Below are 23014 nucleotides of genomic sequence, written 5' to 3' on the forward strand. Positions count from 1 at the left end.
CACTTATTATTACAGTCATGACTGAATGAGGAAATATACAGAAAATTATAAAACCAGGACTGGGGCCTCCCTGGTGGTGCAAAGAGTTAAGCACTGCACTATGAAGCAACCGGCAGCCTCTGCAGCATGAATTCAATCCCTGCCCAGGGAGAAACCCACATGGTGAGGCAGACCTCTCCTGTCTTGCCCGCTGCGCCCCTCAGCAGTGTACTTTGGTCGATCTGCCTGTTCTGTTCCCCGCTCTGACTCTGATGCATCATGTCACCCCCCGCATTTCTGGCCTGTGCCCCAGCTCTTGTATGTATAAATAACAAATCTTTAAAAAACAAAAACAAACCAGGGCTAGTATAGCATGTCCTACACAGCTACCTGCTGTCATCATTATTAGAGTATATGAGGACAACTTGAATACTTTCAAGATTTTGCTTATTATACAAAGATTTTAAAAGATGAACACATTTGACTTATACATTTGAAATGCTCATAGGAATGTCAATAAATGTGTTTGTAACTAAGATCACACACACATACACACAAACACCAACTTACATTGCCAAGTGAGTCAACAGAGAAAGGAAAATGAAGCAGATGTGATGAGGTAAACGGAGGAGACTCAGAGCATGGTTGCCTAGGAGCTCTTGTCTCAGGCTCCTGTGAGACCCACCTTACCCTTCCTTTCAGGAGACACTTCTCTAGCTTTATCATACAGTTCTCCTGGCAGCTCACTAAAGTCTGACTGGGTTTCTATTACTTGCAAACGCCTACTTACAGCTCTTCACTGTCTAGCAGGCTCTAAACAACTATCTCCCATGTGCTGTGGGCCAGGCTCCTCTTCCTTTCCATTTGGCTAGAAGAAGAAAAGAAGAGACAATCCCTCCCTTATTTCTTTGAGCAACATCAGTCAAAAGCAAGGGGACAGGCAAAGGGGAAAGGCCCATTTACTAGTTGGGTGACTTAACCCCTCTATGTCCCATTTCCTCATATTTAAAATGGGGGTTGTACATAGTACTTACTGCTTAGATTTGTTGTGTAAAGATACAGTGAGTTCATAAATGTAAAGTCTTATGCTGACTGGCCCTGGTGCCTTTGTATAAGTCCTACATCAGCATTAGCCTTTATTACTGCCTGGATCTGAAAATATACAGCTGTGCTTCATACCTATTTGTGGGCATATGTGTTTTCATAGTTTAAAAATGTCCTGTAGGGGCAAGAGGTTAAGATGCAGCCTATGAAGCTATCTGCAGCCACTGCAGCATGAGTTCAATCCCTGGTCAGGGCGCGACCCACATGGCGCCAGCAGACCTCTCCTGACTCGCCCACTGCTCCCCTCAGCAGTGTATTTCAGTCAATCTGCCTGTTCTGTTCCCCGTTCTGTCTCTGGTGAATCCTCTCACCCCCCACACCTCAGGCCTGTACCCAGCTTTTGTATGCATAAAAATAAAATAAATCTTTAAAAGATAATAAATAAATAAAATGTCCTATAAAGGAGAAATTACACTAAATTACAAAGAAGGTACAAGGTCAGAAAAATTACAAGGGCCAGATGACAGCAAGCTGTTCAGAATCTCAGGTTCAAAAGGACTCTTAAAGCATATTTTGAAGGAAAAAATGAAACAAAACATCTGCCTCAGAGCATGTCCATCCTTTAGTATCTGTCAGTCTGTGATCCTTCTGCTTACCCATCCACATATCCAAAAGTTAATATTTAAACTGACTTTATTGCATTCATTTCATCAGGCACTATGTACCACAGGAAGAAGACAGACTCAATTTGTCAAGAAACCTTTTGGTCTAAAAGGAGATATAGATAAGCCAACAACAAAAAATTTTTTTAAATGGCTCAAAGAGCTAATCTGGAAGGTATGAAAGGGGCAATACGGTGTGGCAGCAAGGCACTGACTTTGGAGTCAGACAAGGGAGCTAAGAGCTCAGAGGAGAGAAAGAAGTATTCCACACCTCCACAAATACCATTTGCAATCAAAAAATAATCTCCTGGCCTCCCTGGTGGCGCAAGGAGTTAAGCACCACACTATGAAGTGATCCGCAGTCTCTGCAGCATAAGTTCAATCCCCAGTGGTCAGGGAGAAACCACATGGCACAGCAGATCTCTCCTGACTCACCTGCTGCTCCCCTCAGCAGTGCTTTGGGTCTGTCTGCCTGTTCTGCTCCCTGCTCTGTCTCTGATGAATCCTCTCACTTCCCCCCCATCTCTGGCCTGTACCCCAGCTCTTGTATGCACAAATAAATAAATTTTTTTTAAAAATCTCCTTAATTTAAAGTTATACAGGGCTTAGGAGCCTCATTCACACAAAAAGCCCATGTGCAGAGGACTCTTGTTTTATTAGATATTATCATATTCAACATTTTGATCTATAAAAACAGCAATTTATATGGCTCATATAAAATTTTTATATGTCTCATTTTTATCTTATTTCCTTTTTGGAGCATTCTCAAGAAATTTTTCATTTAAATCTCTCAAGAATATTCATTTGGAATATTCTTAACTCATTTGAGACTAACAGAATAACTTTCATATTCTGACTATTACCAGAAAGTACGTATTAAAACCACTTAGTAAAAAGAGGTCAAGCTAACGAATTGCTTTATTTTCAAATCATTCCTGGTTATATGTTTCCCTCTTGTGGTAAGAAAAGGAAAAACAAGCGAGTTTTTCTACAGCCCGCAAGAGAGTGTGCTAACCAGACCGGGTGACATTGCTTAAAACCAGGACCTGTTCACCTGGAGCAAGGGGAATCTGGCGCCCTGGAGTTTTGTGGCAGGCAGTGTGGTTGGCTCTCTATCAAATAATTACAACGTGGCAGGATTTCAGGGTTTTTGGGAAAAGTAGAATACTCTGTCTCATCATTAAGGATTTTTCCATTTACAATATTGGTCAACTTAGGTTACGCGGCTGGAAGTGAATCAAGTGGCGAATAAAGAAGAGACATCTTTTCCTATAGGATCTTTGTGAGCCCGAGTTTCTATAAAAATGGGAATAGCAAAACCTCCCTTTAAAGGTTCTGAAAGTACACGTAAAATGCTTATCACGATGTCTGGCTATATAGAGTAATCCCCCTCTTATTTACAAGGCGTGCATTTCAAGACCCCCACAGTGGGTGCCTGAAACTCTGGACAGTATAAAACCCTATATATATTCTGTTTTCTCCTATACATATACACACACATGTGAGAAAGCTTAATTTGTAAATTAGGCACAGTAACTACAAATAAAATAAAATAATAAGAACATAGAATAATAACTAATAATGTACTAGGACGAGTATAATGATATTATGTAATGAAAGCTATGTGTATGTGGCCACTCAAAATATCTTATTGTACCTAACATTTTGGACCATGGTTCATGGGTAACTGAAACCACAGAAAGCAAAACCACAGAAAAGGGGCAACTACTCTAGCAGCTTCTCAGTAAGTGTTTTCCAAACTACCAAGAATAGAAAAGAGATTGATAAAATCTAATCTCATCCTCCTGACATATCCCCTGATCTCTAAAGCAGGTGAACCCAAGCAGGAGAGAGTCAGCAGGTCAGTCTGTGGGACTAATTAAACATCTAAGATGGGCCAGAACTGGGGGCAGGAATAGATTGGGAAACTAAAGATAAACACAGTCCCTGCTCCAGCCAGAGGGATTTGGGGTCAGACAGGGCTGGATCTAATCCATACAGTCTCCCCAGCCTCAGCTTTGTTATTTGTAAAATAGAAACAAAGATAACTACTTTCCAGAACTTTATAGTAGGTCACCATGTGCTGGGCAGTGTTTCAAGTGCTTTACAAGCATTAACTCATTTAATCTACACAAAATCCTGTAAGATCAACACTAGAATTCTCAGTCCCTATCTTAGGGATGAGGAGACTGGGGGATACACAGGTTGTCATTTGCACAAGATCACCTAGCTGGGAAATTGCAGAGATGGGGCTTGAATGAGGCTGTCCAGCACCAGGGTGATAACCTTAACCATCATGCTATACTGCTTCTTACTGTAATATGTAGCCATGTGATCAGCAAATACTCAATAAGTAGCTGTTAAAACAGAGATCTAGGAAACTATGGACATTTTCTCTACTCCAAATGATTTTTGGGAATTCCTGGGGTGAACTGTGCCTCAAGGAAGCCTTAACAAGGCACTCTCTCCTAAAGGTTTGCATGAGAACAAGGCTTCGTGAAAATAAAACGTTGAATTTCAACATAAAAGTTTTGGGAACTCCCTAGTTCTAGCTAACTCATTAAAATTGACTAACGAGTAATTTATCACAATAGAAACAGGGGTCTGAATCCCAAATCTTCTGTTTTTTAGTATCTTGGTGATCTTGGCCAATCACTTAACCTCTATTTCCTTATGTATAAAACAGGAGTCTAAATGACAATCTCTTAAGACCTGCTGAAAAATTCAATGAGCTCATGTAAAGGTCTTTACACAGTATGTCATATTACATGTAGGTTCCCAAGAAGATTTTTAACAACCTAGTATTCTCACTACCTCCATTTTATAGATGAGGAAACTGAGGCTTAGAGAAATTAAATGACTTGCTCAAGGCCTCACAAATTCTAGTGTTGGTCTTATAGGATTTTGTGTAGATTAAATGAGTTAATGCTTATAAAGCATTTGAAACACTGCCCAGCACATGGTGACCTACTATAAAGTTCTGGAAAGTGGCTATATTTGTTCCTATTTTACAAATAACAAAGCTGAGGCTGGGGAGACTGTATGGATTAGACCCAGCCCTGTCTGACCCCAAATCCCTCTGGCTGGAGCAAGGACTGTGTTTATCTTTAAAGAAATACACTGGAAAGGTAGGCTTTGACATCAGTTGTTTTTTTGTTTTTGTTTTTGTTTTTTTGTTTTTTTGTTTTTTTTTTAAAGGATCTTTGGTATTTTAATTTTTTATTCTTTTTTTTTTTTTAAGATTTATTTATTTATTTGTACAAGCACTGGGTACAGTCCGAAGTGCGGGAGGGTGAAAGAATTCCCCAGAGCCGGGAGCAGAGCAGGCAGAAGGACCGAAGCACACTGCTGAGGGGAGCAGCGGGCGGCAGGAGAGGTCTGCGCGCCATGTGGGACCCTCCTCCGGTGGCCGGGGAGCAGCCGGGGATCCAACCGGTGATCCAACCGGTGCTGCAGAGGCTGCGGGCAGCTTCGCAGCCCAGCACTCAACCGCTGCGCCACCAGGGGAGGCCCTTGTTTTTGTTTTTGTTTTTGTTCTTTTTTTTTGTCTCTGAATGGGAAAATTTTTTTTTTAATTTTTTTTTATTTTTTACATCATTGTTCATTTTTAAACAATATTTGCTTCCCCACCCCCTCAGGTGTAATCCCCATAGAGTTTCTTTCACCAATGTACCCATGCACCATCACCTCAATCCCCTGTGCTCCTACTTCCCTCCCTCCTATCCCTCTCCCTCCTCCTCCCCTGCAGAATAGAATGTCTCTGATTTATAAATGTTCACTTGTGCAAAAGTGAACTGAATGCTTCCCATCATTCAGTTGCATGACTCCTTTGAATGATCAAAGTCATTTGAATTTGGAGATATTAAAAGAAAATAGATCTTGGGGGCCTTCCTAGTGGTGCAAGGGGTTAAATCTCAGCACTATGAATCCATCAGCAGCCACTGAAGCACAAGTTCGATCCCCGGCCAGGGAGCTCACTCAAATGGCACAGCAGACCTCTCCTGTCTCACCTGCTGCTCCCCTCAGCAGTGTATTTCAGTCAATCCACCTTTTATGCTCCCCACTTTGTCTCTGGTGAATCCTCTCACCACTCCCCCACCCCTGCACATCTGGACTATGCCCCAGCTCTTGTATGCATAAATAAGTAAAATAAATCTTAAAAGAAGAAAAAAGATAGTAGATCTCAAGTGACCCTCAAAGGATTCTTGCTCAAGTGTAAAGTATATGAGCTCTGATGCTCGTACAACCCACCTGCACTTGATAGAACACAGGTGTTGTCGTTTGAATTTTGCACACCCCCAAAAAAATACACTGAATTCCTAGCCCCAGGTATCTGTGAATGTGACCCTATTTGGAAATGAGGTCTTTGCAGATGTAATCAAATTAAGATGAGTTCATACTGGATTAGAGAGGGCCCTAAGTCCTCAATGACTGGTGTCTTTATAAGGACAGGGATATTCAGAGACAGAGGTACATAAGGAAGAAAGCCATGTGTAAATGGAGACAGAAGTTAGTGTTGTCCTGCACCAACAATTGCCAGTCACTAGCAGGAGCTAGGACGAGGCAAAGCAAGATTCTACTCCAGAGCTTTCAGAGGGAGCATGGCCTTGCTGACACCTGAGTTTAGACATCCAAGTCTCCAGAACTGTAAAAGAATATATTCTATTGTTTTAAGCCACATTTTGTGGTGCAGGTTTCCCCCACTATCCAAAAGTAGAGTTTGCCTATGAAACCTTTTCAAAACTGAAATGGCATAAAGCAAAGAAGCAATTAATCATTACTTCATATAGAAAAAATTTTGAGCACTCCCAGGCCCATAAATTAAACTACCAAATAATACTAAATAACACAAAAACACCTAAAATAAGACTAACATAGAGTGGAGCAGGAATGATGATAAATATACACCCTGTATAAAGCAATTCCCTAGGAATTTTGGTGGGGCTTGCAGTATGTGCTGCCTCAATAATGGCTGAGATAAAAACAAACACTTTTTTCGATTTTGCCTTGGAGATTCTGAACTTGGAGATATTAAAAGAAAATAGAACCTGGGGGCCTCCCTGGTGGTTCAAGGGGTTAAATCTCAGCACTATGAAGCTATCAACAGCCACTGAAGCACAAGTTCGATCCCCAGCCTGAGTTTGCCTTTTGACAAAATCGTAAAAATTCTCTTTGGATTTCTTTCAGTAAGAGAAAATGGTCTTTCAGTAAGCGAAAATAATCTTTTAAATATGTGAAGTGGCATGACACGAATTTTCAAAAGGTGGGTATACCTGTGCTTTGTTAGAGCAGCCCTAGGAAATGAATGCAATAAGTGGATTAAAAAAAAAAAATGAGAGAAAGAGAGAGAGAGCAAGCCCAACACCAAGGTTCTTCAATGCGTTGGCAGCAAGGTGTAGGTTTGAGTCAGAGCCTTGAGGGTCCCTTCTCCTCACACGGACACCCATTTGCTTGGCCCCTCATAGTAAGTAATAGTGCGTGCTATAGCTTGGTTCTCATAGACAATTCTCCCTTGCTCAGCAGTGAGGAGACAGACAGCACCTTGCTCATTTTGTCACCTAAGTACCAGGACAGAAGTCTGGCTCATTGCAGAGAGCCAATAAATATTTAAGTGCCTCAACAGTTGATGTGAGAGCTGTAGATGGCTGCTGTGACTAGGTCTTCCCATGAACGGAGCAGAGTTTTTTCCTAAGTGTGTCCCCTCCACAAACCTACCTTAACAGTAAAATTACTCCCACCAGTACAGACAAACTCCCCAAAAGCACAAGGCACCTGCAACAAAGCACACTCTGCTGGGAAACATTATGAAGTTTCTATAGCACGCAGGCTTGTGCAATAGCACTTAGGCATCAAACCAGAATCTGTACACAAGGCCTGGTTCATGAGATACGAACTTTCTATTAAAAAAATTTTTTTCTTCTGAAATGTACAGGCTAACAGGTATGGAACACTTGAAAGGTCATTGGTAAGGCTGGAGAGAAGAAAAATGAATCTGGGAAGGTGAGAGTTGACCAGGGACTATTAGCAAAGATAAGTCTCTAGTGTCTGTATTTCCCATCAAAATCCCCAACTGCCCAGTGCAGCTACCTGCTTATTATGACTATGTGTGAGGCCTCATGCTAGGTAATTTCCTATGCATTACCTTATTATTTCCCAAACACATCCCTATGACATAGTATTTTAATTGTATAAATGAGGAAAGAAAAAAAGAGATCAGCAGTTTGCCCACAATTAAACTGCTAATAACAGCAGTGTATCCAGGAACCAAGTTCAAGTCTATCTGGCATCCAAAGTTATACTGCAACAGAATTGTAGTATAAAAGAGGTAAGTATGCTATCCTACCAAGACCCTCACCATGACATGATGTCTTTACTTTCTGGTTATTCTTTAGTGCATCTGAGTTTTGGACTTTGAGAGATGTTAGATAGAACTACATGTTGAGATTTGTTTTGGCAGGAGGCTTAAATTAATCCAGGGTGACTTTTGTGAAGCAATTGTGGAATTTAAAAAACAACCAGGTTTGGGTTGTTCTTTTGGGTTTATCTTAGAGTTCCCCAAACTTTTGCATGCCCCGTTATTTAATGTCTCATAAAACTTCGATATGGCAGATATTAGAATTAATCCCATTTTACAATTGGGAGAACTGAGTTTTAGATCAGTTAAGCAGAATACATGATATTGTACAGTAAATTGCACAACTGGGGTTTGAACCAAAATCTTTCAACTCCAACCTACCACAAAATTATTTGTTAAGCTTCAGGGAGCCACCAAGTGGCTTGTCTTCCATTTGGCATTATGCCAGGAATCTACAGCAGCACTGAATTATGGACCCCTGGAACTTTCTTGTCGATTAACACCATTAGCATATTTTAAAACAGAACAACAGAGGTATTAGCTATATGCATTCCTCTAGTTATTGTGCCCTAATTCCACCCTCACTTCACTCTTGGCTAAGATTTCCCTGAGTCCTCTTTATTATTCTGTACTTGCCTCAAAAAACCACAACATGAGGGAAGAGAAGCTGTCCTTTTTTCCTTTCCCCCTCAATGTGGAGTTGGTGATTCTCCTCCAAGTCCTCACTGTTCCTTCACTTTTCCTCTCATACAGTTGCAGTGAGTTGAATAGTAGCCATACCACACTTCCCAGCTCCAAAGATATGTCCAACCAGAACCTGTGAATACAGCCTTGTTTGATATAGGGGTCTTTGCAAATGAAATTAACTGAGGCAACTCAAGAGGAGACCATCCTGGTGTGGGAAGACCTAGCCTACATAATAGGCTTTAGGTTTTCAGTAACACTGAACTACTCCAGTGCTATTTAAATCCAATAATAAATAGCCTTTAAAAAGACAGAAGAGGGCCTCCCCGGTGGCGCAGCGGTTGAGCGCTGGGTTGTGAAGCTGCCCGCAACCTCTGCAGCGCCGGTTCGATCCAGGCTGCTCCCTGGCCACCGGAGGAGGGTCCCGTATGGCGCGCAGACCTCTCCTGCTGCCCGCTGCTCCCCTCAGCAGTGTACTTCGGTCCTTCTGCCTGCTCTGCTCCCCGCTCTGGCTCTGGTGAATTCTCTCACCCTCCCGCGCTTCTGACTGTACCCAGTGCATGTATAAACAAAAGAAACAAACAAACAAACAAATAAATAAATAAAAACATGCCTCTATAAAAAAAAAAGAATTTAAAAAAAAGACAGAAGAGAAGACGAACACAGAGGAGATATTCAGGTGGAAATGGAGGCAGAGAAGGCACTGCCATGCCAACACCTTGATTTCAGACTGCTGGTTTCCAGAATTGTGAGAAAATAAACTGTAGTGTTTTTTTTAAATTTTTTTAAATTTTATTTTATTTTATATATTTTTTTACATCATTTTTCATTTTTGCACAATGTATGCATTTTCATCTCTTGGTTATATTCCCCATACAATTCCACCCCCCTTATTTTGACCCTAATCCCTCCTCCTCTCCCCCCAACTCCCCGTAACATGTCTCTGGTTTATAGTTGCTTGTTGATTTTGATTTTTACTTTATTATAATTTGCCTTTTTCCTGGTCCCTTATTTAGGTTTTCTAAATTTCTGCTATGGACCTCCCCGGTGGCACAGCGGTTGAGTGCCGCGCTGCAAAGCTGTCTGCAGCCTCTGCAGCACCGGTTTAATTCCCTGCCAGCCAGGGAGAACCCCACATGGCACAGAAGACCTCTCCTGCCTCACCAGCTGCTCCCCTCAGCAGTGTCTTCAGTCCATCTGCCTGTTCTGCTTCCCGCTCTGGCTCTGGTGAATCCTCTCACCTTCCCGCGCTTCTGACCTGTACCCCAGTTCCTGTATAAACAAATAAATAAATCTTTAAAAAAAATTTCTGCTATGAGTGAGACTATCCGGTATTTTTCTTTTTCTTTCCGGCTTCTTTCACTGAGCATGATCCCGTCTAGCTCCATCTATGTTGCTGCAAATTGCATGAGTTTATCTTTTTCAAAAATCTACAAAGAGCTGAAGAGACTCAACAAAAACAAAGAAAATAATCCAGTCAAAAAATGGGCAGAAGAGCTAAAAAGGAACATCTCCGAAGAGGAAATGCAAATGGCCAACAGGCATATGAAAAAATGTTCAGCATCAATTGTAATCAGGGAAATGTAAATCAAAACTACAATGAAATACCATCTCACACTAGTCAGATGGCACATATTAAAAAAACTAGCTACAACAAATATTGGTGAGGATATGGAGAAAAAGGAACTCTCCTGCACTGCTGGTGGGAGTGCAAACTGGTCCAACCACTATGGAAAGCTGTGTGGAGATTCCTGAACCTGCTAAAGATGGAGCTTCCATATGATCCAGCAATTCCACTCCTAGGTATTTACCCAAAGGACACAGAAACATTAATTCCACAAAGGGCATCTGCACCCCTATGTTTATAGCAGCACTGTTTACAATAGGTAAGCTATGGAAACAACCCAAATGCCCAAAAATAGATGACTGGATCAAGAAGATGTGGTACATACACGAATATTACTCAGCAATCAAAAAAGATAAACTCTAGTTTAAGCCACCAGTTTGTCATCATTTGTCACAGCAGTCACAGGAAACTAATGCACAAGTATTCATGCCATATTGATGTAGCTAGTATGGGTGCTCCTCTACCAGTAAGGGCATCCTGAGAACAAAGACACTGTCTTATTCACGTTTGTATCCCATAACAGTCCCACACAGTGGCGGGCACATAGGCGACATTAACATTGCTTATTGAGTGGCCGAACCCATGACATCTAGGAGGTTCATGGCAATGTCAGCAGCTTTCCATCTGCACCAAGACATTGGCCAAGGCCAGGTAACCTTTTCTCAGATCCATCCTGAGATATCCATCTTCAAACCACCTATGCTGCCTCATAACTCCCAAGAGGTGAAAGTGCCCAATTTATAGCAATTGTGAATCCCTTCCTGAAAGATCAAATCCCATGGACATTGTGTGGACAGAATCATGATAGGAACCCAGGTGATGGGGGTGGTGCGGGCACAGAAGACCCTCCCTTCTGTCCTGCAATTATTGAAATAATCACTGTTACCATCAGAATCGTCTACTTACTACACACAATGTCAGGCTCTAGGATAAATGTTTCACAAATTTCATTCCATCCTTACATGAATCTTTCAAGGTATTCTTCTTCTTCTTCTTTTTATATCAAATTTCCATATGGGGGAACTATCTATGGTAAACTGTGTGATAAGTATTTTTCTCATGGATTTGACTACTGAAGGCTTGTCACCGACTGTGTGGCCCAGTCCAGAGAGGCGGTTTGGCTTCTGTGACAAGTGCCAACCTTACTCCCAATTCCATCTGAGTTTTCTACACTTATTTCCCTTTTGCTTCATTTTAAAATGGATCTCATCTTGTTCCACTGAATGGATTTTTTGAAGTTCCCATGGAGGTGGTAGAAGTTCATCCTTTTATTACTAAATCAAAAGGTCTTCCCCTGTCTCCACTCAGTGAAGCTATCCCAGCTCCAGTTTCTGGTTTCTTTGCAGTCATGGCATCATGGACCTGAGTCAAGGCGGGCATAGGCTTACCAACTAAGTTGCTGGTTTCTGTGGCTTAGTGCTGACAAGCTCTAGTCCTGGGACAGGCTATCTTCTCTCCTGTATTTTAACAAAAATGTTCCCATGCTGTACAGTTTCTAAATGCTTATCCAAAGCATGTTTTGATGTTCATGAGAATGGAGGGGACCTGGATGCCCAAGTGACCTTCTGTGGAAGATGCAGACAGAAAGCACAATGCAGGCTTCTCCCTCAATACGAGCGCCTACTCAGACCCTTTCCATGGAGCAGTGTGCTAGCACAGTATGTGATATGGGAACTAATTTTAAATGGTTATGCCAGTGTTTTCATCTAAATTAATGCTACCTCCTTCAGTACAATCACCTTGGGAGGCAACACATTTATTCAAACAATGCTCATACCACCTGGACATTTCTGAAATCCTTTTTCCAGCAACCGTCTTTACAGTCTGTGGCACTTCCTTTGAAAGTCTTCAGTCATAACAAATTTAATCCTTTGAGAATAGATTTGAACTTTGGAAAGAGACAAAAATTGGTTGGAGCCATGTCTAATGAATAAAGTGGGTGATCAAATCTTGTTACATCGTTTTAGGTGAAAAATGAGGCATGACTATAAAATAATGTGACTGGTTTTCCTAGGTGACCCATAAACCGACTGGCTGAAAAATAATTCCCGTAGAGGAGTTTCCAAATGCTCTGAGCACTAGATGCATCGCTGGAGTGGGGGTACAGGTCCCAGAGTGGTGATTTGGCAGAGCCCAATACTAATTTGGATATATAAGTTCAATTATGTTTATAAAAAAAGAAATCGGATTGCTTACACTCAGGAAAATGAAGAAGCTATTCTCCTAGAGAAATTTCTCCTCCTTTTTTTGATAGCCTGGACTGCTCTGGACAAGGAGTCTGCTGAGAAAAATGGACACATCTCCTGCAGAAAGCCTCACTGGCCACACTACCTGTCCCCCCAACACACACATACAAATTCCAGGCTGCGGCAGGTGCCATGCCCTGAGCAATCCCAACCATCTCCTTTTTATTAGGTATTAGCTCTTATTATACACAGCAGGGACTGTCTGGTTTTGGGGGGAGGGTTCAGTCTTACCCCCATTCAACTAGAGATTTCTTGGGAAGGACATGTTCTTCCGCTCCATACCACCAATGCTCAGGACAGCAACACAGAAGATACTTACTGTTCTTAACTCAATCCTATTGCCTCCCTGGGTATCACTTGCTAAATTAACTTCTTCTGCCTGGCAACCAAAACTGGACATACAGACCATGTAAAATCCACCCATATAAACTTACGGAGACCTAAACTAGACTGTTGTTGCTCAGGGCCAAAGGCACAGGGCAGGAAGTGACTGGGCTTAAGATAATTTATTTATAAAGAAATTTATTTTGGAACTCTGTTATAGCAGCCAGATCTATAGTTTAACTATTAATAAAACTTGGTATCCTGTACCAAAACCTAAAATATGAGGCATCAGCATACTTTTTCTGGAATGACAAGGCCGTTACCACTGCTACCTTGGAGGGCAGACCATGGGCAAAAAAACCCCTATAGCTCTAAGCAAATGGTTTGAATTCAGAATAAGAGCGTTGTCTATTTCTTGCCACAATATAGAGATGAGCTCAGGCAAGGACTAGCCAGTCTACAGGCAGAAAAGGAAGTTATGACTCCACTAAGGGAAGTTTTCTTTGACTGGGGCCCTGCAACTATGTTGCCCAAGTCCAGTAATTTGTTGCACTACAGAGCTGAGCTGACTGTTATTTTATGTACCCAAGCTCAACAAAAAAGGCTATAGCCTCAAATCTTTCCCAGGATTCTCTGTCACACAATCAGAACTAGCCCACCAGCAAAGTTACATGCAAGAATACTATGTTCTTATTCACCTAGCTTTTCTTCCTGTCTAAGGCAACTGTGGGTGATAGAGAAATCGGAGGAGGGATAGAAAATAGGGACCAGTAAATAAAAACCAAACCTCTGTCTACATGAGAACTTTCACTATGGTTACCAACACATGGATCTAATCAGAAACTTAATGAGCTTTTTAAGTAACTATATAGTAACTATATAATGAACTACATAGTGAAAGAAACCACAAACTTGATTTTCCTCTCTCCCAAATTTCATCAGTTGGAAACAGGATGCCCAAGTTGTGCTCTCCCCAAATAGGCTCCCAATACCTACTCTTCCAATGTCAAGTACCAAGTGAAAACAAAAGATAGAGAACAAGAGTTCCTCCCAGAGAGCAGAACCAGGGCTGGCTATGCACACACCCCATCGCCAGAAAGGGAATCCACCTCCACAGCAGCAGAGGGGGAGCAATATGGCTGATGACCTTTCTCCTTATAGAACTGTGTATCTGTATGTATATGTTTTGGAATCTGGGGTGATTCCCTCGGGAAAAGGGATGTGTTTCACAAATGGGAAGAAGAGTGGGTGTGGTGATCAATATGACAAAGAGGTGACCATAGTAGAGATTTATAGTTGCCCCTCCCTTATTTAAGAGAGCAAACTCACTCATTTATAACTGGTCACATGCCTTCCAACATGAAGACTATACTTTTCAGCCCTTCTTGCAAGTTTGGTGCAACCTGCTGGGAAGATGTAGTCAATGAACTGTCAGAAGGAGTGGGCTGTACAGTTTAAAGGGAAAAAACAGTTTGTTCCATCTTCTTCCTGAGCTCACTGGCTGCAATGTGGACGTGGTGGTGGGGAACCATTTCCAACAAAGTGGACAAGGGCAACACTCTCAGGAGCCTGGAGACTGAAGGAGGCAGGGTTCTAACACCATGAATCTACACACTCACCCTGGCCTGCTTCCAGCCACACTGTTCCACAGGAGAGAAAAAAATTTTGTTTAAATCCACAAGTATATGACTTAAACTATAGGTGACAGGCACATCAAATTCACTTTAGAAGGCACTTTAAAGAGTCATCTTCCAGGGCAGCTGAAGCTGAACTACAACTGGAAGACAGGCTTCACAGAGAACTCCATAACACAGATTTCAAACAAAAGTCGAATAGAAGTCACAGGGGCATAAGGCTCCTAATCACATGTGCTGAATTACAATGGTGATGCTTCCAATATTTTCAACTCTGAGGAGAAGCAGGCATTTACAGGTACAAATATTTATCTTGCACAAATTTAACTATATATAACTGACACAGAGAGAAAGGCAGGTGAAAGAGATTCAAATAGAATGGGCAATTCTTCTATCACTTCGCCCAGTGACCATAAAGCCTCAGTCAGTCTTAAGCCCCATGTGCCTCTCAAGGTATAAACATTGTGTCCTGAGTGTTATATTTATAGACATGCACATTGTGTTACATGTTTTGTTTTCTAATATAGCACTTTCCTAAAGGATTTTAAGGATGATTTTGACTATTCTCAATTTTCATTTTCCACTCTTAACTCTAGAACCATCCATGGTAAAATGTAACTCCCCTGTTCTTCCCTCCTATCTCCCAAATTTCATTAGTGGGAAACTATTGTATTAATTGAATTAGTGATTTGCCTCATTGACCCAAAGGAAGTTAGCTGGTGCTAGAATTATATTCTGTGGGTTCAGTTTTTATTTTTTATGTAAATTATCAACAGAAGAAAAACAGTTGTGCCTTGATGTGGATTTTGCCTCTGTTTCCAGTTTGATTTCATAAGCTGGTGCCAATTCAAATCTAATGGCGAGAGACAGAGTAGCTTCAACCAAGTAGCAAGGTCTACACATGTCTCCAAGGCAACACTCATTTACTGCTTAAAACTTCACCTAGACTGACTGGCCTCAGCCACTCTTAGTGGGAACCTGGCATTTGGAAGAAAGTCCCAGAGGGACCTGTTTTTTCTACTGTAACATCTCTCAAATGCAAGGAACATGTGGAGCCTGAAAGTTCTCATTCTCTCTTTGTGACTCTGTGACCGTGGCTTGGGACCCCGAAATGTCTGCTGTAGAAAGGAAATGAAGCAATGTATGTGGAAACAGCTTGTAAACAGGAGGTGTGTTTTTAGTGCTGTTGCTTCACATAGAGTATGAAGCAAAAATATAAAGTAGGGGGGTAAAAATATAGAGGTAGAAAGTCTCCATCCTACGCCATCAACATGTCATGCTTTCTCACCTCTGGTTCTACTTGGAATATTCTAGTGCCTAAAACAGAGTCTGGCACAGAGTATTTATAATTCAATAAATATTTACTGAATAAATGAATCAATCTTCCCAAGACAATTTGTCCCTCTTCTCTACCTATCTGTTTACCAAATGAAACTTTATTATGAAAAGGGAGACTTTCTTGTTAGTCTTTAATATTCTGTGGGCATTAGATTTGATTTTTAAAGAGAGGGGAAAATTCTAGCAAGAATATTAGTAAACCTAAGAAAGAGAAACACTTGAAGAATTTGGTTTAAAATTGTCACATAACAAAGATTATTTTTTAGTGTCTAAGTGCTAGCTCTAAAAATTAATCCTGTCCATTGCCCCCAGCCCTTTCCTCTCGCCTATGTTCCTGCCTCACGAAAGGTATTCCCCTCTTGTCTGTTCACACACTACCCGCTCTCCAAGACAAAAATCAAGTTCTATCTCTTCTTTCCCCAATCCAGAATGTCCTCTCCCTTCACTGAACTCAGCATCTTTTCTAATTCTGTTCTTTGTATGTCTTTCTCCCTAGCAAGACCGCACACTCCTGCATAGAAAAGGACAATATCTTATTCACTCTAGTGTTTAGTGCCCATTCAAAATCAAGGAGTGAAACAAGAGGGAAACAAGCATTGGTTCATCTTAAAGTACTTTTAAAAAAAAAAAAAGATTTATTTATTTATGCATACAAGTGCTGGCGTATAAGCCAGAGATGGGGGTGAGTGTGTGAGAGGATTCACCAGAGACAGAGTGAGGAGCAGAACAGGCAGACTGACTGAAATACACTGCTGAGGGGAGCAGTAGGCAAGACAGGAGATGTCTACCTTGCCATGTGGGTTGCTCCCTGGCCTGCCGGGGATAAAACTCGTGCTGCAGAGTTTGTGGATTGCTTCATAGTGCGGTGCTTAACCCCTTAACCCCTTGCGCCACCAGGGAGGCCCAAAGTACTTTTTTTAAAAGAGGAATTCCAGCATATTAAAAAGTGATCCAAAGGTCTTTCTCCAAGTTATCCCTGCCCCAAGGATATCAGATTTTAAGTTAAGGGTAGCAAGATGCTCCCTTAACACTAATTCTCTCCATGTCCCAAAACTATTCCCCTCTTGCCTGGTATATTTTTTTCATTTTCTTCTCAGAACTGTATCCAGAAACATGTCCATTCACCAATGTTTTGCAGTTGGGCCTCATGAAAGTTCAAAAAAGAGGTTATCCATCCCAAATGGGAGAGGGTAGAATTCCTCCATTAAAAGGAAGCTCTCAAAGGTTTGGTCTGAGAACCTAAGACCTTTTATCTCTGAGTCATGGATTTGAAGCCTAAGCAGTACCTTAATCCTAAAAGGGAATCCTTTGTTTAGTGCAGGGGTTCTTATGTCAGGATCCTTAGACACCACTCCCATCCCCACCAAAGTCCATGGGTAGAATTCAATAGGGTTTATGAATTTGAATAGCAGAACAAACAATAAAATCCTTATTTTCACCAACCTCTAAATGAAATTTAGCATTTCCTTCAATTGTGAATGTAGGTAACAAACCACAGATGATGATGATGATGATGATGATGATGATGATGATTAATCATTATCGCACCACCACTACTACTAGTAGTTGGGACTTTATCATCAGTAGAAGTCAAAGAAATTTTCACATATTATTAGTTATCTCCAAATATTGAGATTGAGAAATCTGAAATGATCACTTATACTCATCTGTACTCTGAAGTAAGATGGTACTAGCCTCTCCACTAAATCTTGCTATTTAATGTGTCAATAACAAAACATGTATCTCTCTATAGTATCACAATTCTGATCCTCGTATTTCAGTATAATTATTTTCTTTATAATCCTTTGTATTTATTTTTATTTATATAAAAACTATTCTGAGTCCATACACAAGAACTTCTATGAACTGATTTAAAGAAAATCTGCTTATTCACAAGTCCTCACAAAGGCACTTAATATGCTGAGGATAATAAACTATCTTTAAAAATATTTGAAGATTAATTTATTTATTTGTGAGTTTGAACTCTCCCTAATTCCTAATACTGATCATTGGTAGACCATTGGACCAGTGTAGGGTAAAGAAAAATGTCAGGCTTTTCTGCCTTCCCGCCATTAGGATAGATGATGGATCCTTGCAGTCCTGAATGCATGCCTGATGGCGGGCACCTGGAGTAGGGTGTGTGCATAGGTAGATGGGATTCACCTGGGTTAAGACTGTGCTTTTTTAAGGGTGGTGTCACGGGGACGCCGGTAGCAGCGGAAGCAGAAGCAGAGAGAAGCAAGAGAAGCAGAAGCCAGGAGAAGGTCGGAGAGCTCATAGAGGGAAGACCTGCTGGGGGCTGGGAGGCTTGCCAGCACCTCTGCCTGCCAGCCCCCCAGCACCTCTGCCTGCCATATGCCTGGTGAACCCCAATAAAAACCTGCAAAACCACTGAGGACTCTGACTCCTCCTTTACCTGGTCTGCATGGGATCAGAAAACCTGCACTGTGTCCAGGTCCTGCCTTTACAAACAGGAATCTTTAAATCAAGGAGTTTGTTCTGGGCATCCCAATGACTTTTCAGTAACATGGGCCAATAGACTCCCTTTTCTCTTGGGTTACACAAACTTGGGGTTTTGTCACCTTACCCAATTGGGGTCTGGTTAACATAGACCACTCTATAATGGGGTCATTTGAGGGTTAGGGGAAGGTGGGAGAGAATGCTGATCTCTCTGGGAAAGAGGAGATACTACTATCTGCATTAACTTAAAATCCTGGTATCAACGGAACATTGATAAGATAAAGTCCTGCCCTCAGGTCCATTCTTAGGTTTCCCCACAAGGGTCCCCACAAGTGCTGTCAGGTATTTTTAAATATATTGTTTAATTTATGGCTCATCATAGCCTCTCTGGATATGTACTATCATTCCCAACCATTACAGACAAGGGGTGGGGGGGAGGTGGATCACAAATTAAATAACTTGCCCAAGAGAACTGCCCCCCAGTCCTATATTTTTCTTAATACTGCCTAGAATTCCTCACCTGACAAATCCGCCTTGGGAATTTCAATTCATTCTTTAAGTCTCACATCAGCTACCACCCCCATTTTCTCCCCTCCTTACACAGCCTTCTTCTCTACCTAGTACTTACCTCCATCCTCACACCTAACACACTTTGCTTATTCTTATCTACCTCCCCTTCTAGACAACTATTTCCTGAGGGTAGGAACATTTTGTATCCCAAGTACTTAGTGCTATGTCTGATACAAACTAACTACAATATAAGTGCTTAACAAGAAAAAATGTACTCGTCTCTAACTATATGCTGACTTTGTTAAGTGCTCGAATACATTTATATTCCAGACAACTTCACAATACACAACTCAGGAATGTAGGACATGGAGGTCACTAAATGCTGTATTGACCTACATACGTGGACACAGATAAAACACAGACTGTGCTAAAGAAGCTTACATGGGGGAGTACCATATGTAAGCAGATCATTTCACTGGGGCTTGATTAATCTGTTCTAGAGGTAACTATGGGAAAGAAGCATTTAATAGGGGAAGGAGAGTGGCAGAGAGTGGCTTTTGGGGAAAGCTGCCTGAAGATGTTATCTGAATTGAATCACACCAGAAGAGAAGCATATTTAAATCCCATGGGGGAAGGTGTGTGTGTTTGTGGGGAGGACGGGGAGAAAGAGGGATGAATTAGGGAGCAGAGGTTGAGGATAGAAACCTAGGGAATAGCTAGGGTGTGGGAGAGCAAATAATCCAGGGAGGAACTTTAAAGAGTGAGTAGAACCAGAAGACAGTACAAGGCAAGGGAATGAGCACAAAATCAGCAGTGTCAATTCAACAGGAAGGTCAAATAAAATAAGGCCTAAAAAGGCATTCAAAGGTTTTAGCAATCAGAAAGTCTTTGGCAACTTTGGCAAGAGCAATTTCAGTGCAGTGGTGGAAGAAGAAGCCAGATTACAGTGAAGTGGTGAGAGAGAACAGTTGGTGAATGCAGGCCGCTTTTGCAAAGATTGGCAACAAGGGTTCCCTTTAGGAAGTATCCTTTAAGAAAGCAGTAGCTAAACAGTGATGAGGTTTTAAGAAAATGAAATTTTGGTATTAATTCTTTCCTTCCCATCCCAATGGACACTTTTTCCATTTGAATCCCTAAAACTCTACAAGGCTGTAAACTCCATAAGGATGAGACTTGTGTCTCAATCATCTTATTCCACACACAGAATAGGCTGTTTACCTATGTATGGTATAGGTTCAGTATTTGTTTAACCAATGAATGAAATGCAAATTCAAAATGGGTAGTAATAGAGAAATGAAGGGATCTACTCAGATACAGCTATTCTTTGTTTTTCTTTCAAGGGAGTTTGTTTTTGTCTGAAAATTCAGGAGCATAAAGAAAAACCCAGACAATCTTATCTCAGAACTGCTTTTAAATTTTTGACTGGGGAGGGGGCATATTTAGGGCCCAGTTTAGATTCTGGAAACTACTGGAAAATAGATGTTTGGTGTCAAGGCTCCCTTTCATTACCAGAAGTTGTTCAATAAAGCTCTTGGCAGGTCTGTGGTGGATTCCCGGTAGTGCCATTCCAGTTCTGTGTAACCTGCCCAAGTTTCAGTTTTCTCATTGGCAACCCAAAGATGCCCATAATAGCATCTGCCTCATAGGGCTGCAACAGGATAAATGAGATATCACAAAGAGAAGTGCTTTATAGGGTACTTGGCAAAATGGCACATGATATGTTAATAAAATATGAAAGATACAAGACTATTAGAATGAATAAAAATATGACTAAAGGGTATGAGTTCCAGAAGAATTGGGTGCAATCTTATTAATCAGATTTTAAAAAAAAAGAAGTCAAAACTTATTTTAAATGAGGAACTTGTATTTTAAGTCCTTTTACAAAAGTGAACAATGAGCCCCTATTTACCAATTTCATATGTTAAGTTTACTGAAAAGCTATTTCAAAGCTTCACCTATGCGAGTGGACCTGCCCAATTAAACCAGTTAACATTCCTTAGCAGTGGTGGGGGCGGAACCAAGGTGTTGCCATAGTTTCCTGGCCTGCCACCACCGCCTGCCTCAGAGCACCCTTGGGTATGTAGTTTCTGTTCTAACGAAAATTTAGCCCCAGAAGCACCACTGTGCAAAGACTAGCCCTTTCAAAAGCCTGCACGCCAGCAACCCGGCAGCACTAAGGGAGGACTTTGTCCCAAAGCTGTCTAGGGGGTGGGGAACGAAACTTTGCAAATAACCTCAGCAGAACTTCGGGACTGACGCACCAGCGACCCGCCCCTCTGCCCCATAGAAGGGCCGGGCTCCGAGCCCACGGGACACGCCAGGCCCTGACCAGAACAGCTGGCAGCCGCGCGGGAGGCCAGGGGGTTCTGAGCAAGGCGGCGGCTGTCCAGGCTTTCCGGGTTAAGGCAAATGCGCTCTGCGCTGTAACCGCACCTACAGTCGCTGAAAAGGTTAATGTAAATGTCAGAGGCCCCAAAAGGGGGCGGGGTAGGAGAACAGCCGTGGGGCAGGAGGCAGAAGGTGGGGCCTCCCAAGGTCAAGCTCCGCTTCCCCGCCGCGCCTCCCGGGCCTCGGGGAGCCCGGAGAGCAGCAACGCGGAACCCCGCAGCCACCTTGGGGCACACGACGACCTCCGCCCGGCCTTGCAGCCCCGGGGCTGAGCAGCCGGGGGTGGAGACTGGGCGGCCAGCGCGGAAGTGGTGCGCCCCAGCGAGGCAGGAGCCGGGCTGGCGACACCCGCCGCACGTAGCGCACGGCCCCGCGCGCGGCCGCAGCCCCGTGGACCCGGCGGGCCACTTACCCCGTTGGCGGCGGCGATGCGGATGATGAGCTGGATGGCTTCCTTCATGTAGAACCTGCCGTCCCCGCCCACCACCAGGGTGGCCTCCTGTCGCTGCGCCGGCTCCACGGTGGAGATGATACTCTGGATAAAATTCTCCGCGTAGTTGGTGTTGCTCTGGAACACCTTCACCCGCTTCCGCAGCCCGCTGGTGCCCGGCTTCTGGTCCGGGTACGCCTGGGTCTTCACCGTCACGATCTTCACCATGGCGGCGACTGTGGCCTGTGGGGATCTTCCAAGCCGGGGGCAGCCGGAGCAGTGGCTGCAGCTGCTCCGGGGCGCGGGTGCAGGGTGTGAGGGTAGGCAGGGGCTACGCCGGCTCTCGGCCGCGCTGGGCCCTCCTCCTCCTCCTTAAAGGGACCAGGGACTGGGCCCTCCCTCGCTGCTGTCCACTGCCGGCCTGGTCCGGGAGGGAGGGGGGTAGAAGCGCCCACTTCCAGACCTCTTGTGAAATGGGTGGAGCCTCTCTGATTCACCCTCCCCCTCGGAAGCAAAAGCACTACAAAATGAAATTCGCAGCTCTTCCCCTAAGGGAAAAGGCAGAGCTTGTAGGGACCTTGTAGGGACCAGGTTTTGTTGCAAGGACTTGAAGCAGGGTGGGAAAAGTACAAAGTATAATGATCTCCGGTGGTTTAGCTAGTGCATCCTATTTCAAGAACTGTCTGAAACCTGATCTGAGGGATTGAAGAGCTAATCTTAGCTAATTTTTATGACTCCTTATATTTTCTAGTCTTCCTCCACATACTAGAGTATTTGGGAATTAGAAAAAAGGAGTCAGGCCTCCCTGGTGGCGCAGGGGGTTGAGCACCGCACTATGAAGTGGTCCACGGCCTCTGCAGCAGGAGTTTGGTCTCTGTTAGGCCAGGGAGCAACCCACATGGCGAGGCAGACCTCTCCTGTCTCACCCGCTGGTCCGCTCAGCAGTGTATTTCGGTCAGTCTGCCTGTTCTATTTCCGGCTCTGTGTCTGGTGAATCTTCTCACCCCCCTGCATCTCTGGCCTGTGTCCCACCTCTTGTATGCATAAATGAATAAATCTTTAAAAAAAAAAAAGAAAAGAAAAGAAAAAAGGAGTCAATTCTAAAGGTCTAATTCGACCTCCTACTTTCCATGTCTTTACCAATGGACTACACACTTTACTTCCACGGGTTAGGGTGGGTATACTAGTAACTATCATTTATTGAATATGCTTCTAATCCTTGCTAAAGTATAGGTTTTTGCTTTTCTCTATTTTATGCTTACAAAACTGAGAGTCAAAGAAAAACATGCTTTGCCAAGACCATAGAGATAAGCACATGCAAAAGATCAACTCA

At 42.7% G+C, this 23014-nt stretch overlaps 1 protein-coding gene across 2 annotated transcripts in view; it reads right to left on the bottom strand.

Annotated features, from left to right (window-relative positions):
• The window catches only part of PGM1 (phosphoglucomutase 1), a gene marked incomplete at both ends in the record, with an annotated part of 63374 nt that extends 41465 nt beyond the window's left edge, over nt 1-21909 (bottom strand). Inside the window, one exon of one of the 2 annotated variants that reach the window (XM_084243931.1) lies at nt 21664-21909. In XM_084243931.1, coding sequence (XP_084100057.1) covers nt 21664-21909 — 246 coding nt within the window. Of the gene's footprint in view, nt 1-21647 lie in introns of both variants that reach the window. The other variant, XM_084243930.1, reaches the window with a different exon arrangement.
• Between the last annotated feature and the right edge of the window lie 1105 nt (nt 21910-23014).

Source organism: Talpa europaea (assembly GCF_964194135.1).
Source record: "Talpa europaea genome assembly, chromosome: 9".
Classification (NCBI taxonomy): domain Eukaryota; kingdom Metazoa; phylum Chordata; class Mammalia; order Eulipotyphla; family Talpidae; genus Talpa; species Talpa europaea.